Source organism: Manacus vitellinus, unplaced genomic scaffold (genome assembly GCF_001715985.3).
Source record: "Manacus vitellinus isolate BGI_N305 unplaced genomic scaffold, ASM171598v3 scaffold_12_pilon, whole genome shotgun sequence".
NCBI classification, from domain to species: Eukaryota; Metazoa; Chordata; class Aves; order Passeriformes; family Pipridae; genus Manacus; species Manacus vitellinus.
In genome coordinates this window covers 5,875,097-5,889,015 of record NW_021938949.1, presented here as the reverse complement: position 1 = coordinate 5,889,015, position 13,919 = coordinate 5,875,097, and the positions used below count along the sequence as shown (strand labels likewise).

Sequence of the window (13,919 nt, the reverse complement as noted above, 5' to 3'; positions counted from 1 at the left end):
ACTTGAGCACATTTTCACCTGGTTCAGCAGTAACTCAAAGAGGAAGGATTATTGCCCTGAGTGTTCATCTTAATTTCTTTGATCTGTCATGTAATCCCTTCCTTACTCTTGCTGTCAAAACTACTCTGTTGAAAAATGATTTACTGCTTTACCAATGTGAATCAATGAATTAGTTTGAAGGACATTTTTTCAAGCAGTTGTCTCTCAGCTTGTCTGCTAATTTAAGATTCCTTAAATCCCAAGGAAGGGGCTGGTATAAGCAGTATGGTTGTAACCTCCTTGTGCTGATCCACTGCAGGGCAGAGCAGGATGCCCTTGGGGACTTGGGAAGGGGGTGTCAGTGGGAAGTGGAAGTGATAAGCCTGCGAGATGAGAGAGGGTCAGGGCAACAAGGAGATGCAATGGCAGGAAGCCTGGAGCTGCATCCTTGGTGTCCTGATCTTGTTGCTCAGCACTGCTCTGGGGGGATGGTCTTGTCACCTTCGTGCTGTTCTTTAGTGTCACTGGGTTTGCTGTTGTGGAAGCTCCTGGAGCACTTGGGGTTCATTCATTATTTTTGTGTATCTGGATCTCACCACATCTTTTTCATTCATTTAACTGAATTGTTTTAGTCTAGTCTTCCAAAGCCACATATTTATTTTCCCTTCCTACTCCCTTTTCTTGTTTAGTGAGGAGTTTTTCCTTCCCCCTCCTGGATCATTTTCATTTTTATGGTAGATTACGTGTTCTGTGTTTGCTGGAGGTAGATAATGTTGAATTGTTCAGTTAGTTTTTAAGATCACGTGGTTGAAATGTTTTCATTTAATTTGGCTGTGGCAAAAATTTCTGTAGCTTTTTCTTAAACTGTTGTCAAAATAATTTCATACCTCAGTGTGTTATCATGTAGTTTGTAAAAAATGTTCTGTAAAAAATCTCTGAAAAAAACCTGTTCTAGTACATTCAACTCATCATTCCCACTTCTGCAGTTACTGTGGGTTTTAGCCTCTGAGAAAGGATGCTCAGCTGAGGTTGTGTGGAAATAAATTCCCCAAAACTGCATGGTTGGGGTTTTTTTGATCTCATGTGATCACTGGTGTCACGGAATGTGATACATTTTCCTGTGTGGACTTGTAATTTCACGTCTCTGCATACTGCTGCTTTCTGAAATGAGTATTTTTGTATTATTATTTCAAAAGGGATTATCTTTTCAGAATAATTGCTGTCACTAACCCCATTAGCAAAACTGCTGCTCCTGGTGTGCAGGTGGAACAGAAGTGTGTTGTTCTGACCGGGCCAGTGTTTGTAACAGATCCATTCTGGTCATGTCTGGTGTGTTCTGCACCTGAAACTTGAGAGCTGAGGGAGAATTTGGGTTTAGTTTTAGGTGCTAGGAAGTAGGGCAGTTCTCTCTTGAAATACATTTTCAGAAAGATGCTCTTAGATGGTGTTGCCAATTCCTGTTGGATGAACATAGGATGAAAACCCAAAATTATTCCAGAAATCATCATTGCTCTGCTACACTGTTTGCTTCCAAGGGTTATGTTGAACTCTCTCTAAATATTTCAGTGAGCTCTTCCTCAGCTTGCACTGACTTGTGATGCTGTCTGATGGAGCTGCAGGGAAACATCAACACCAGATGGGGGACTGGGAGGACTGGGGGTAGGAGACAAAAATTGCTCTAAGGTGTTGCCAACCTGTCCTTAATGTATAAAGGATCTCAAACTGGCTGTTCTTCAGTGCATCTGAATGATCTCCTGATTGTCTCACCAAGGTGAATTATGCAGTGACCAATGTGCTTTCTCCCAGAACCTTTGTTCAAATCAATCACAGGTTTCTGTGGGGTAACATTTGTTCAGACTGGTTTGTTTGGTGTCTTTCCTACCCCAGCACGAAGCCTGGGCTTAGAGACAAACAGAACCTCTCCCAAGAGGGCAAGACTGGGTTTACTGTATTTTGTATTCATGTGTGGTCCTCTCATTTCCCTGCTTCCCCACTTTTAATAGCTGTACAGTTGCATTTCACAGAGAAGTGGAATTTCCTTATCTTGTCTTGGATTTTTCATCTCTCCTGCGTGGGTGGACTGGCAGAACCAGTGTTCTGGATCTCCCCGTGTCCCAACAAGCCTTGTTACCCAGTCCTGCAGATCTCTTCCTTTGAGGATTGGGAAAAACAGAACCATTACTGGAAGAAGATGGAAGAACTGAAGCTGACCAAGGTAAGCCAGCTGCTCAGAACCCAGTCTTGAGACTAAATGTACGAAGAATTTCCCAGGTGGATTTCCCTGTGCTCAAGGCATTGCAGAAGTAGATTTCTTGCTTGTGTGCTTAAGCCCTGCCAGCCCAGCTTGTGACAGAACAAGAGCAGTGGTTGTACTCCATGTGTTATGATTAAAGGAAATTTAATTTATTCCAATATTTACATTTACATCAGCAAGTTCAGAAGTAAAACTGCTTTTCTGTTAACTGCTTATCACAAGGACACACATCTGCGTGTAGAATATTTTAAGAATCTCACTGGTTCCTTTTGCTCATTTCAGAAGCAGTTTGTAAGAAGCAGAAATAAAGATAATGCTATGAAGCACAGCAGAACTTTGCAAAATACCAGAGCTTTATTATTACTAGAAGTTGGATCCTGTTGGCAATTCCTAGACAGTCACTCCTCTCTACAAATACTGTCCACTGATTAGATGCTGCTGGAGACCACTGCTGGTGCTGGCAGAAGTGAACTGCTGCATGTGAGGTTTTGGCATATTTTTTTTCTGTTGATTTATGACCCACATGTTGCAATGCTTGACTATTGCAGCTGAACATTGCCAGGCTTTATTAATGGGCAGGGAATAGGTGTGGCAGGCACAAATCTTTTCAATTCTTAATGTATTATTGACCAGAATGCTGTATAGGCTTAAATTTTTAGCTGTTTTTCTTTCCAGTAAAACTCATTTTTTCCCATAAAAGTTAAACACAACAGGATGTGTTGTTCTGAGTTCTGTCAGCTCTTTCAGTTTAAGTACATCAAATTTTGATATTTTCCAATGTGCTGCAATTAGTTACTCAGTACCTGGGCTGTAGTTCAGTGCCTTGTACCTGTTTTATTTCAAACATCAGTTTGAGACAGTATAGCAGCTGCAGTCATTGCTCCCACAAGGATAAGATTGATGTGTGCTCCTTTTACTTTTTCCCATTTCAACCAAGTAAGTTCTCATGTTTTGCTACAAATCACCACTTACTGATTTTTATGAGGGTTTGGAGTATTCACGTTTCAGCCTTGTCTGTTTTGCAGGTTGCTTTGTCTCGGTTCACTCAAGTGAAGTCATAGCACATGAATCACTCCATTTAGAGCCATGAAAAACTGACACCAAGCAAGTAGAGTAATCCAAGAGCCTTCTGAGTTTGACACCTGTAACTTGTCTTCTGGTGGCAACTTTGAGGAAGATTTGATTCTTGTGGTCACAGGGAAAGGCGGTCCAGCCACAGGCATGTAATAAATGATGCTTAATAAATGATTCCAAAAAGCTGCCTTTATGTGTTTGCTTTTGTGACTGCTCTATTAGCTACCAAAAAGAAAAGTTCTAGGGTGAATCTCTAGATTTACTGCTGGTTTTCCACTAGTTTTCTGTGCTGAACAGGCTGACTTGGAAATCTGGTTCTAACCAGAGGGAGAAATAGGGAGAGACTCTTCTGCTTCCCGAAATACCCTGCATGTGAGGGAGCCTTTCAGCCTTCTGTGTGCACAGCCTGTGATTTAAATAAAACCACTCAATTTTAAATGGCAAAAAAACCAGGGGAGAGGTAGGCAAGAGGTACCAACCAAACATTTCTCCACTCACACAGCACGAACACCCTCCTGTTGAGACGTTGTTTGCAGAGACCAGACTGGGCACTGAAATAGGATTGTGTACCAAGCTGAAGCCTCACACCATATTTCAAGCTGCTCCAACAAATTAACTATTTAACACTCTGCTAATGTTGTGCACACACTTATTGCCTCCCAGCATGAAAATAAAGCGAATAATTGCAATAAGCTGCTGCCCAGTAGAAGTCACTGTAATATAATGAGAAACTTTGTCCTGAGAGTAAACAGAAGGAACAGGAAGCTGTGGGGAGGAGGTCGATGTTGCATTAGAGCAGGAAAAAAAATTTAGGAGTGCTCTGTGTCCATGCCTTCAGCTCAGTGAGCAGTTCAAGCTGATGTAGGGCTGATTCTCCTCGGTAACGTAGCAACTGGACCACACCTCCTCCTGCTGCAGGATGCTAAAGAGCCCTTTGAGCACTATCTGCTGTACTGCAAGGGAACTGCACTAGTTCTAATTACCACAGCACTGCCAGCTGATAATTTTTTTTTCCCCTTTTGGAACCACAAGGAAATTCTTCGTTCTCTGTCAAGTAATCCTGTTTTTTCTTTCGATGTTTCTGTAGTAATCGTATTTATATTGCAGGAGAGGACTATGTTAATTTTAAATCAATACCAGAATTGTATCTATCGGTGCATTTTATCTCATTTCAAAGTAAGTTTTTGATTAAAAATAAGCATTCTTGTCCACCTGGTGCTCTTCTTGTTTAGCACTCCTGTATGGTATAATGTTAACATTTTGGAAGAATACTCAAGGATTTGAGCATGTTTTTCTTCTCACTTAGACTTTGCAAATGACTGAAAAGCTTTCCCCACTCCTAACCTCTCTTCTGTTGTGCAACAAAAGAGCTTTCCTTTAAGCATCTTGGTTTCCAAGCACAAGAAATCATCTCTGGGCATTACTGAGCATTGACTTAAGGTGTGATGAATCCTCTTATGCCAACTTGAATTTTTTGATGTCTGCTGTAGATTAATGTTTAATTTACCTATAGCGAGTGTGGAATTAGTGTTGTTCAGAGTTTTCTCTTTTAAGGTGGTTTTGTTCCAATCTTGGGTTTTATACAAAAAAAAAAAAATCTTCTGAGTCTGCATTGGATGTCACAGCCTGACTCTGTTTGTCAGGGCTGTTCCCTTTGCTGCCTGCCTTAGAAAGATGATTGCTGCATTATAATACTATAAAAACCTTATTCTGGCTTCGTGACCTGCATGAGGGAAAGCCTTTTTAAACCCTCTGAAAACTTACTTATTGATTTATTTAAATGTATTGTTCTCTTACCGTAGTGACTTACCAGCTGCTGTCATTGCACTTCGGTATCAGCTCGGGGAGGGACATGTTTTGGTGACATGTAGCAAAACTGCCATTGCAAAATAATACTACTGGTGGTGGTGTACTTTGGGGTTTCCTTATTTCTGAGAATTTAAGAAACAAATCCTAGTGTAGTTCAGAAAGCTTCTGCAGCTCCTCATGACTTGAGTACAACAAACCCAGTAACCTCCCTAAGCCAGCATAAAACTGTACTTGGAGCTGTGCATCTACAGCGAAGCTGTGGCAATATTGTGAAAACTATATAAAAATGCAAATACACCGTTTTGTTTCCTCTGTAATGCTTATGCATCCCCTCCCCCTTTCTGTCTTTATAGGTCTACGAGGGCTAATCAATCTTGGGAACACATGTTTTATGAACTGTATTGTCCAGGCACTTACCCACACTCCACTGCTGCGAGATTTCTTCCTCTCCGACAGGCACAAATGTGAAATGCAAAGCCCCAGCTCATGTCTGGTCTGTGAAATGTCTACACTCTTTCAGGAGGTGAGTGTTGTTTGCCACAAAGCATCACCTTTCCACAGGTGCCATTTGTCCCCCCCCCCAAAAGGAATTGTGTTCTATTTGCAAATATAAAGGGAATGTAAGTCCACGTTTCCCCTCAAGGTGTAGCAAAACAGAGCAGTAAAGATTGAGACCCTACTGTCAATAATGCCCAGCTGCTGTAAAGGAAACTAATGGCCTTTCATGGCCTATTCTGAAGTCACCCTTGTTTAGGCAAAGGTGGTTTTGGAAATAATTACAGTGCTGCCTGCCCTTCTGAGACTGATCTGCGAGGCTTTAGTCTTAAAGCTGAATGTGTGCTTTAATTAAAGGTGCAAGTTGTAACTGGAAAATATGTCACGGGCTCTTTGGGTGATAATGGGAGTGAGAATAAAGCAGTAGTATATAGCCTTGTGGTTTAAGGCACTGGATTATGTAGGTCTCTTTATGAATATTTTAAAGATATTCAGTGCTTTCTCACAAGCAGAAACATCTTTGCTGTCACCTCTTCCGTGCAAACCCAGTAATGGCCGGGAAGGAGGTGAAGAAAAGTGAATGTGTTGCTGTAATTTGTGTTTTCCCTGTACAAGCTGCTCTTCTTTCCCTTTCCCACCCAGGTGACTGGCTTTGCAGTGTGTCTTTTTCTGTAGGTCTGGTCTGTGCTGTATGAGACAGGCACAGGCTTTTCCTTAATAAAATAGTCAAAGAGCTTTATTAACTCTCTTAATTCCACATTAGCAATGTAAGGATTGTGGCTACATGTGGGCTTCTAGCTTTAAAATGTCTTTAAAAGCAAACAAATTCAGTTCTGTGCCTTTCCCTCAGTGATAGATCTGCTTTATTGGTAAGTAAAAATAAAACCACCCACAAAAACCAAACAAAAAATGCTGTAGTACGTGCTGTCATGGAGTATTTAGGATTCTGGAGCTGTTTGTACACAGAGCAGGTTTTCTATGTATGTGCTGTCATGGAAATTTGTTCTAACAACCTCAACCAACCTATAATAGCTTTACCTTTATCTTGTGATTTTCAATTTGTTTTTACTCCTGTGCCTTTTTCACCAGAGATGATTCTTTTTGGTCACTGCAGGTGAGTTAAACACACACAGAAGGTAAAGCCCCCCCTTAGCTGTTTGAGTAGAAAGTTCTTTGCTGCTCATACTCAGCACTGCAGGGAATTTGCAACATTTCACGCTGCTTATCAGTCATTAGTTGCATGTTTTATTTCTTATTTTTTGTTCTGGTTTTCAGTTGTTCCCAAGTCTGTCAGGAAAGGAGGTAAAAACAAAAGGCAGGCAGACCAATAGGTAGCAGCTGCAGGATTATTGAAAACAGATGTGCAGTTAAATGGGGAAATACCACAATGCCTAGATAAAAAAAATTAGTTGTGGTATAGAAATACCAGTTTCTGTACACTGTTAATATGGAAACCTATTTGCTTATTTAAAAAAAAAAAAAGGAACTGTTATAATCTTGATATCCTTTCATCAAGTTGTGATATAAGGTCTCATGCTGATAAATATCACCACACTCTGTTTACACACACACATTTTTAAGAAATCCCTTGGGAAAGGGGAAATGAGTGTTACATTACAGATTGAGAGGCTGGAGGAAAGATCAAGACTCTCTAGGTAATGATTTTTGTTTCCATTTTTGTGTGTGGAGCCCTGTTGATGGCCTAGGATGGCTTTTGTTAGTATGAGCATGGAACAAAGAACAGGCTGTTATCCAAAATGGGGCTTAAATGCAGCATTTGCATCAGTTTCAGTTGTAATTGAGTTTAATTTCACACACCACTTTGGGGAGCTCAGCCTTCATTCTCCCCAATCAAAATTCATGCCTACACTTGTATTAATTCTAATAATTAATATTGTGCAACATGGGGGGATATGGACGAGGGAACAGCCATATCTGTGGTATCAGACTGTGGAGACAGCAGTAATATCAGTCCTTATTTCATCTTAAATACTGCAGCCCTGTGCTGTGGGAGGACACAAAAAGTGACTTGACCTCCTTGAAGTAAAACTAGAGCTTAGTCCTCACGAGCAAAGCTTTAGGGTCTGCAACCAACTTGGTGTATTGTAACTGGTGAGCAGGAAATACCTTGTTGTGTTTATGGCTCTGTCAGTACCCGTTGTAAAATCCTGATCCCGGTGAGTTTTAATTTCTCTGCATTCGGAATTAAAATGGAAATCCTACATTTTTTAGAGCAGACTGGCGATCCCAGCTCTTTGCAGTAGTTATATGAAGGTTCCTATGCTGCCTTTGCAGAGCTGAGGTCTGAGTGAAGGAAAGCAAACCATCAGAGATCTCAGGGCTATGGTTAAGAATTCCTTTGTAATTGAATTACCAGGGAAACTTTGATTCAGGTTCTGTCTTGTTTCTACGTAGCTTTCCCACTGGGATTAACTGTGTGGTTATCCCAAGGCATCTCACCCAGGGACAAACAATCAGGGCAAGGGTTAACTTCATCTCCCCTCCACCCTGCTTTTCTGAAGGTGTGATCTGAGGCAAATGGAATGCCAGGGGATCTGGTGAGTGCCTGAGTGAGAGCTCTCCAGGACAAAAAGTAACATTAAGTAAAGCTTTTACTATGCCTAAATAAGCAAGTTTTGCTCTTTTGCTTCTTAAACAGAAAATGCTTGTTCCTTTTTTTAATGTTTAAGATCATGTAATTATATGGGTTGAGTGATTTCTCAGTGACCGATAGAAAGCTACAAACTTCTTCCACCTTGAAGTAGGTTGGTGGTGAGTAAAGAGGATCAGATGGTTCTCAGGACTGAGGTGTTTTTTTCCTGGTGGCTTTTCTTGCAAATATGCCAGGCATTGATCTCTGTTTGTTTTAAAATTATCTGACTGCATCAATTAACATTCTCATTTGTGCTACCTGAAACCTGTTTCTCAATAGAACCATGACATGACTTACACTGCATAAGAAAAGGAATGAAAAGGATTTGGGAAAAACAGATAGTGGTGAAACTGGATGGAGGGAAGATAGAACACACAGAATCCATTCGTTGAGCCTTTTGGCTGAAAGGGTTTGTGCACTCATTTTTACCTGCTGGTATTTATGTTTTAGTTTTACTTCACCAATGAAAATTAATTTCAGGATGGTCCACACCCTAAGGTTTATCTAAATCCTTTCCAAAATGACCACTCAGGAAGTAGGATTAGCAGATCTGTATCTCTGTATGCTCTGTGACTGGAATAGCAAGAATACCTGGGAACAGAGCAGAATGCAGTGCATCCACTCAGAGGTGGAAAGAACAAACCCTTCTTTTTTTCCCATCATTACTCATCCTCCTGAGCCTATCACAGTGCACAGCACAACTACAGGAAGAGTTGAGAAGTGAGGACAAAAAGGGAAACTAATAAGATGATTTATGGCTTTGATATCTGAAGACAGTACTGGTGAAGCGGCTTATTTATAAACTAAGTTACAACAAAGGTACAAGAGGGGGGAAAAAAATGTAGTTAAGGCTCTTAGTCAGAGGCCTTGCATTTTGTCATGGAAAACACAGAGTTTGTGCTGATTTAGTAAAACACTTTCTCTGAAGTAAGTGTAGAACATACAGAGTTCATGCAAGCAAAATTGATTTTTGTGACCACTTGAACCTCTTTGGGAAACCTCCAGAAGGTGTTCTGTTATTCTGAAAGGTGCATGTGTTACACACTCCCTTCATCCCCTGTAAATTGCCAGAATGTTTAAAGTCTTAATTGAGAACCAATTTCCAAGAGGAGGTTTTACCTTCTCAAATTGGACTGGAACCTGGTACAGGATTTCTGCCTATAAATTCTTAATTACACAGCTCAGAGACTGTTTAGTTGATACATATGCAGGATAATTGGGAAACTTCTGTACATGTTTTTGGCAGGAGGAGGAGGAAGAAGTACAGATGTGTATGATGGGGTTTTTTGTTTTAAAACCTTACTGGTGCCTATATATTTTTGGTAACAATAATGCAAATTACGAAGCCTAGAATCTTCTAAATCCCATATAAACTCTTCTTTTTAGAACCCAAGAGCATGTGTTTTTAAGTGGAAAAACAAAACTACTGTTGCTTGGGCCGTGTGTAAGAATGAAAGCTTTGAATCCTGGTTTAGCTTTTCCTTTCCCCCACCCCTTTTTTTCCTGGAACAGCAGTTAAACAGTGTATTACCCAGCACTTTCAAATTGCTCACACTAGTTCTCTCCAATATAAACAACCCATACTGCAGAATTGAAAACAAATCTAAACAAAAAAAAATTATGTTTAAATTACGTTTGGAACAGTTGTGCCATTGAAGTGCTTTAAATGTGACTTGCAAATACATCATTATTTGTATTTGCACACTTTACTGAAAAGGTTGGTATAATAGTGATGGAACAAGACTTTACATGGACTTTTTTCCTTTTTGTGGATTGGAACAGCTCTGATAGGCTGCCCTTACCAGCAACAAGGAAATGACAGAGATGGGATGGATTTTTTTTTTTTTATACATTCCAGCTAAAACATTGCTGTTGAGTGTGCTCAGATCCCTTTGTTTCATTTTACATTCATTTGAGCAGTGAAAGCTTTTCCCCACCCCATGTTCTTACTGGGTGGGTTTCTCGTTTCTATATGATAATAGTTTATAATTTGATAAAGCTTCTTGTTACCTCTCATCCTACTGAAGCACCAGAGAATGCAAAAGCTGCTGGCAGGTCTCATGTCTGCAGTGCTGTAATTACATGGAGTGCTGGTGGTTAAAATGACCGGAGAGCTCTGGGACTAATTGTAAGGAGTGACAGAACAGGGAAGTTTTATTGCTGCAGTTCCCTGAATTATGTTGAGCAGCAGCTGCGTCAGCAGATTTCAATTACCACACTCCTGCTCCAGTCCCTCGGTGTCATTCTTGTTGGCATCAGAGTTAACTATTGATCTTTGTATTTATGGAAGCATTTTGTGGGGTTTGGCTGCAGAGGTGCAGTTTCTTGTTCGGGAAAAGCGTCACTTGCAAGGAAGAGATTTGTTTGGGAGCAAATAGACTGTAGCCACGTAGAAAACCCTACAAATATGAGGACTGGATGAAAATGAAAAGATTGTACTGCTTTTTGCCAACCTGTCCCTTAAACACAGTCTGTTTTCTCTCAATGGGTTTGTAGCACAGTGCCTGTGTTTGCACTTACATAAAATGCTCAGAGACTGTGAAGGGAGAAGCTCAGGGCTGGGGAAGGAAGCTCACTTTTCCAATGAGGATGAGAAATTGTGTGCTGATGGAGGTTTAAATCTTATTTTTGTCCTGTGTATTTGCCGCTTACTGTCTTCTGTTTGGGAAGAGTAACTGAGAATAAACCGCCATCGATTTGATGGGATCTTGGGAAAAGGTAATTGTGGTGTTGCAGGCAGCATTTACTGGCAAATACCTTTCCCAAAGGTGAGAGAAGGCAAAATGACTTAAAAATAATACTCGGCCAAGTGAATAAATGCTTGTGGGCCCTTTCTGACTCCCTGTAGGAACACCACAAGCATCCCTGCTTTGCTTTTGGAACTGGTATCATGGCACAGAAATAAAGGAAGGGCTGAACCTCAACCCAGGGAAGCACAGACCCTTAGCATGGATGTTTTTTTGGCTTTTTTGGGGGGGAGCTGGGTTGTTTGGTTGGGGGTTGTTTGGTTGAATTTTTTTAAGTGGGATCTGGCTATTTTTTTAATAAAAAAAAAGTCTGTAGGTAGTTATCTGCCCTCCCCTTGTGTGCTGATTTACCTCCCCAGCTGTGTGTCACCGCTCTTCAGTGGGGTTTCACATCACGGGTTTTGCTGACGGAATAATTTGTCTCTGCATTCTCTAATGTGCTTCTGGCAAAATCACCTGGGGCAGTTTCAGTCACTGCTGGAGCCAGCTCATCAGATTTTGACTGGAGCAGATGAAGGAGCAGATGCAGGAGCTGGTCCAGGACCAGATCCCAGGCAGTGACACCCCGATGGTGTCACCCGGAGCAGGGATGGCAGCTGGCTCTGGGAATAGGTGTCTGAAGGGGTGCCTTCAGCTCTGCAAACAGCTGGCTCAATAAGGTTGTTTCTAAAGCCTTGTGCTGGTAGAGCTATACAGTGAAAGGCCAGTCCTGGCATGAGGCTACTGTTCTTCTTGGAAATTTTTCCATTAAAAAATGGACTGTGCACAGCCTTTGGATGCAGAGTTTCCATGGATCAGGGGCTGGCCGACCGTTGGCATCTAATTTTCTTATCTTCAGTGTTTGTCCTATTTGTGGGGGGCATTTCATTCACATAATTTATGAATGAAATTGCTAATCCTTTGCAGCTGTAGGATTTTTAATTTCTTCCCCCACCCCAGGCTATTTTAATAACAGCCAGTGGTATCAATAAGCAATTTTTGAGTGATGTTTGTGTCTGTCTACCCCACTCCCTGCGCCCCCACATTTCTCTGGCTAATCCATCACAGCATGATGGAATTCCGAGGGAGAAAACTGAGGTGCTCAGTTCTGAGATCACTTCTCCAGCAGTCTGTGACAAAGAACTGTCTCTCTGTTTTATTGTTAAGGCCATCAGAATTAAACGGTTTAAACTGATCTGACTAATTGCGCTCATTTAACTTTTTAATAATTGAATGCACCGAGGCTGTGTAAGTTGTTAACAGTCATGTCCTTCTCTTTGCTTTGAGCAGTTTTACTCTGGGCACCGATCTCCTCACATTCCATATAGGTTATTGCACCTGGTATGGACTCACGCACGGCATTTAGCAGGGTACGAGCAACAAGATGCACACGAGTTCCTCATTGCTGCATTAGATGTGCTACACAGACACTGCAAAGGTAAGGCTTGTGCTGAGGCTTCAATCAACCAGGAATGTTGGATCAAAAGGAGGTAGAACGATCTCTTTTTAAGTATAGTGCCAGCACAGCACTCTTAGCAAATGTTCGGTAGATTTAAAATATTTATAAATAAATAAACCAATCCCACTGTCGAAAGTTACCAAGAATTAGGAGGAGACAAGCCTGTACATCATTTTGAATCCCCATCATGTTCTTCTGTTACTGATTGTGAGTCACTGTCTTTTCTTTTAAATTGCCATTTTAATTCTATTTATACTTGAGGTAGTTAGAACTCTTACTCAGTGTGTCATGGGACTGATGAAAATAACAGAGGAAAGGCTATGGCTTAATATTATTCTTAATATTATTCTGCTTAAATATTAACCTGTCCCCTATATTTATGATGCCAAATTGCTGGTAGAAATGTGAATAAGGAAAGAAATGAGAGGGTCTAGTGTCTCATTTTATTAGTCTGTGTATAACAATCCATAATTGTACAATACAATAAAAATATTCAGTGATATGCTTTTAGACGTGAAGTAGGTAAGTCCTGATTTTGTAAAATCCTATGAATTTATGTGTTTTGTGTTAGTTAGCTGAACTCAGTCTGAACTGAGTATTTCCCAATCTGCCAGTGTTTGCTCTAGCTTGGTTCAGTTATGAAGCACAGGAATTTTTCCTATTCCTCTAAGGGAAAAGTAGTCGGCTTGATACCAGCAGAACAAACAAAAAAATCCTTAGTCACTAGAAAGAAGCTTTAAAGCACTCAACTTCCCTCAAATGCTCTTAGGAAAAGCACTTAGAGACTGGTTTTTTGGTTTATCAGAGGACTGTCAAAGGGAGGGCTAATGCTGCTTCTCTGAACCTTTGTGAAGTCTTCCTTTTATCTCTGAGATAGCCTTGCATGGCAGCACATGGGCTTGTTCAGATCCACAGTAGGTGCCTCCAAAAGAATCTTCTCCAAAAAAAGTACTGCTAAGGACAGGATCACATAGAGCAGTTCTTTTGTAGTTATTGATATCTGTTTTTGGGCAATCACTGAACGAATTTCAGTAATCCTAATTAAACTGGTGTGGAAGTAGGGTAAGGAACAGAATCTACTCAAATACTGACCTCTCCCTTCCCAACACTGAGCAAACTTATCTGCAAAGATAAATACTTCTTGATTTCCCATAAAGTTTCTGAATCATTGATATGACAAATCTGGAAGCTTTTTTCATCAGTTTTGCTATAAAATAATGTTCATACTTGTATACTTCCCCATTTGTTAATGAAGAAGTGTTTGCTGCTCAGAATTGTAAAAAAACCAGACAACCAAACAACCAAACTTGCAACAATAAAGGTCCCTGAGCTCTTCTCAAAGTGATAATGAATCTGAAAAGACTTTTTTTTGAAAGTGTGGTTTGGCTTTAAATGAAAAATCTATCTGACGTATCTTCCTTGCCATCTGTGCACCCAGGTTTTCAAATTTCTGTTTCTAAAGAAATAAAG

General features: G+C 40.6%; 1 protein-coding gene across 3 annotated transcripts in view; it reads left to right on the top strand.

The window, feature by feature from the left end:
* USP22 (ubiquitin specific peptidase 22) overlaps positions 1-13,919 on the top strand; it is a 63,421-nt gene that overhangs the window by 32,713 nt on the left and 16,789 nt on the right. For all 3 annotated transcript variants that reach the window (XM_029957891.1, XM_029957890.1, XM_018067259.1), the window contains 2 exons: positions 5,470-5,639; positions 12,281-12,428. In XM_029957891.1, coding sequence (XP_029813751.1) covers positions 5,470-5,639; positions 12,281-12,428 — 318 coding nt within the window. The remainder of the gene's footprint in view (positions 1-5,469; positions 5,640-12,280; positions 12,429-13,919) is intronic.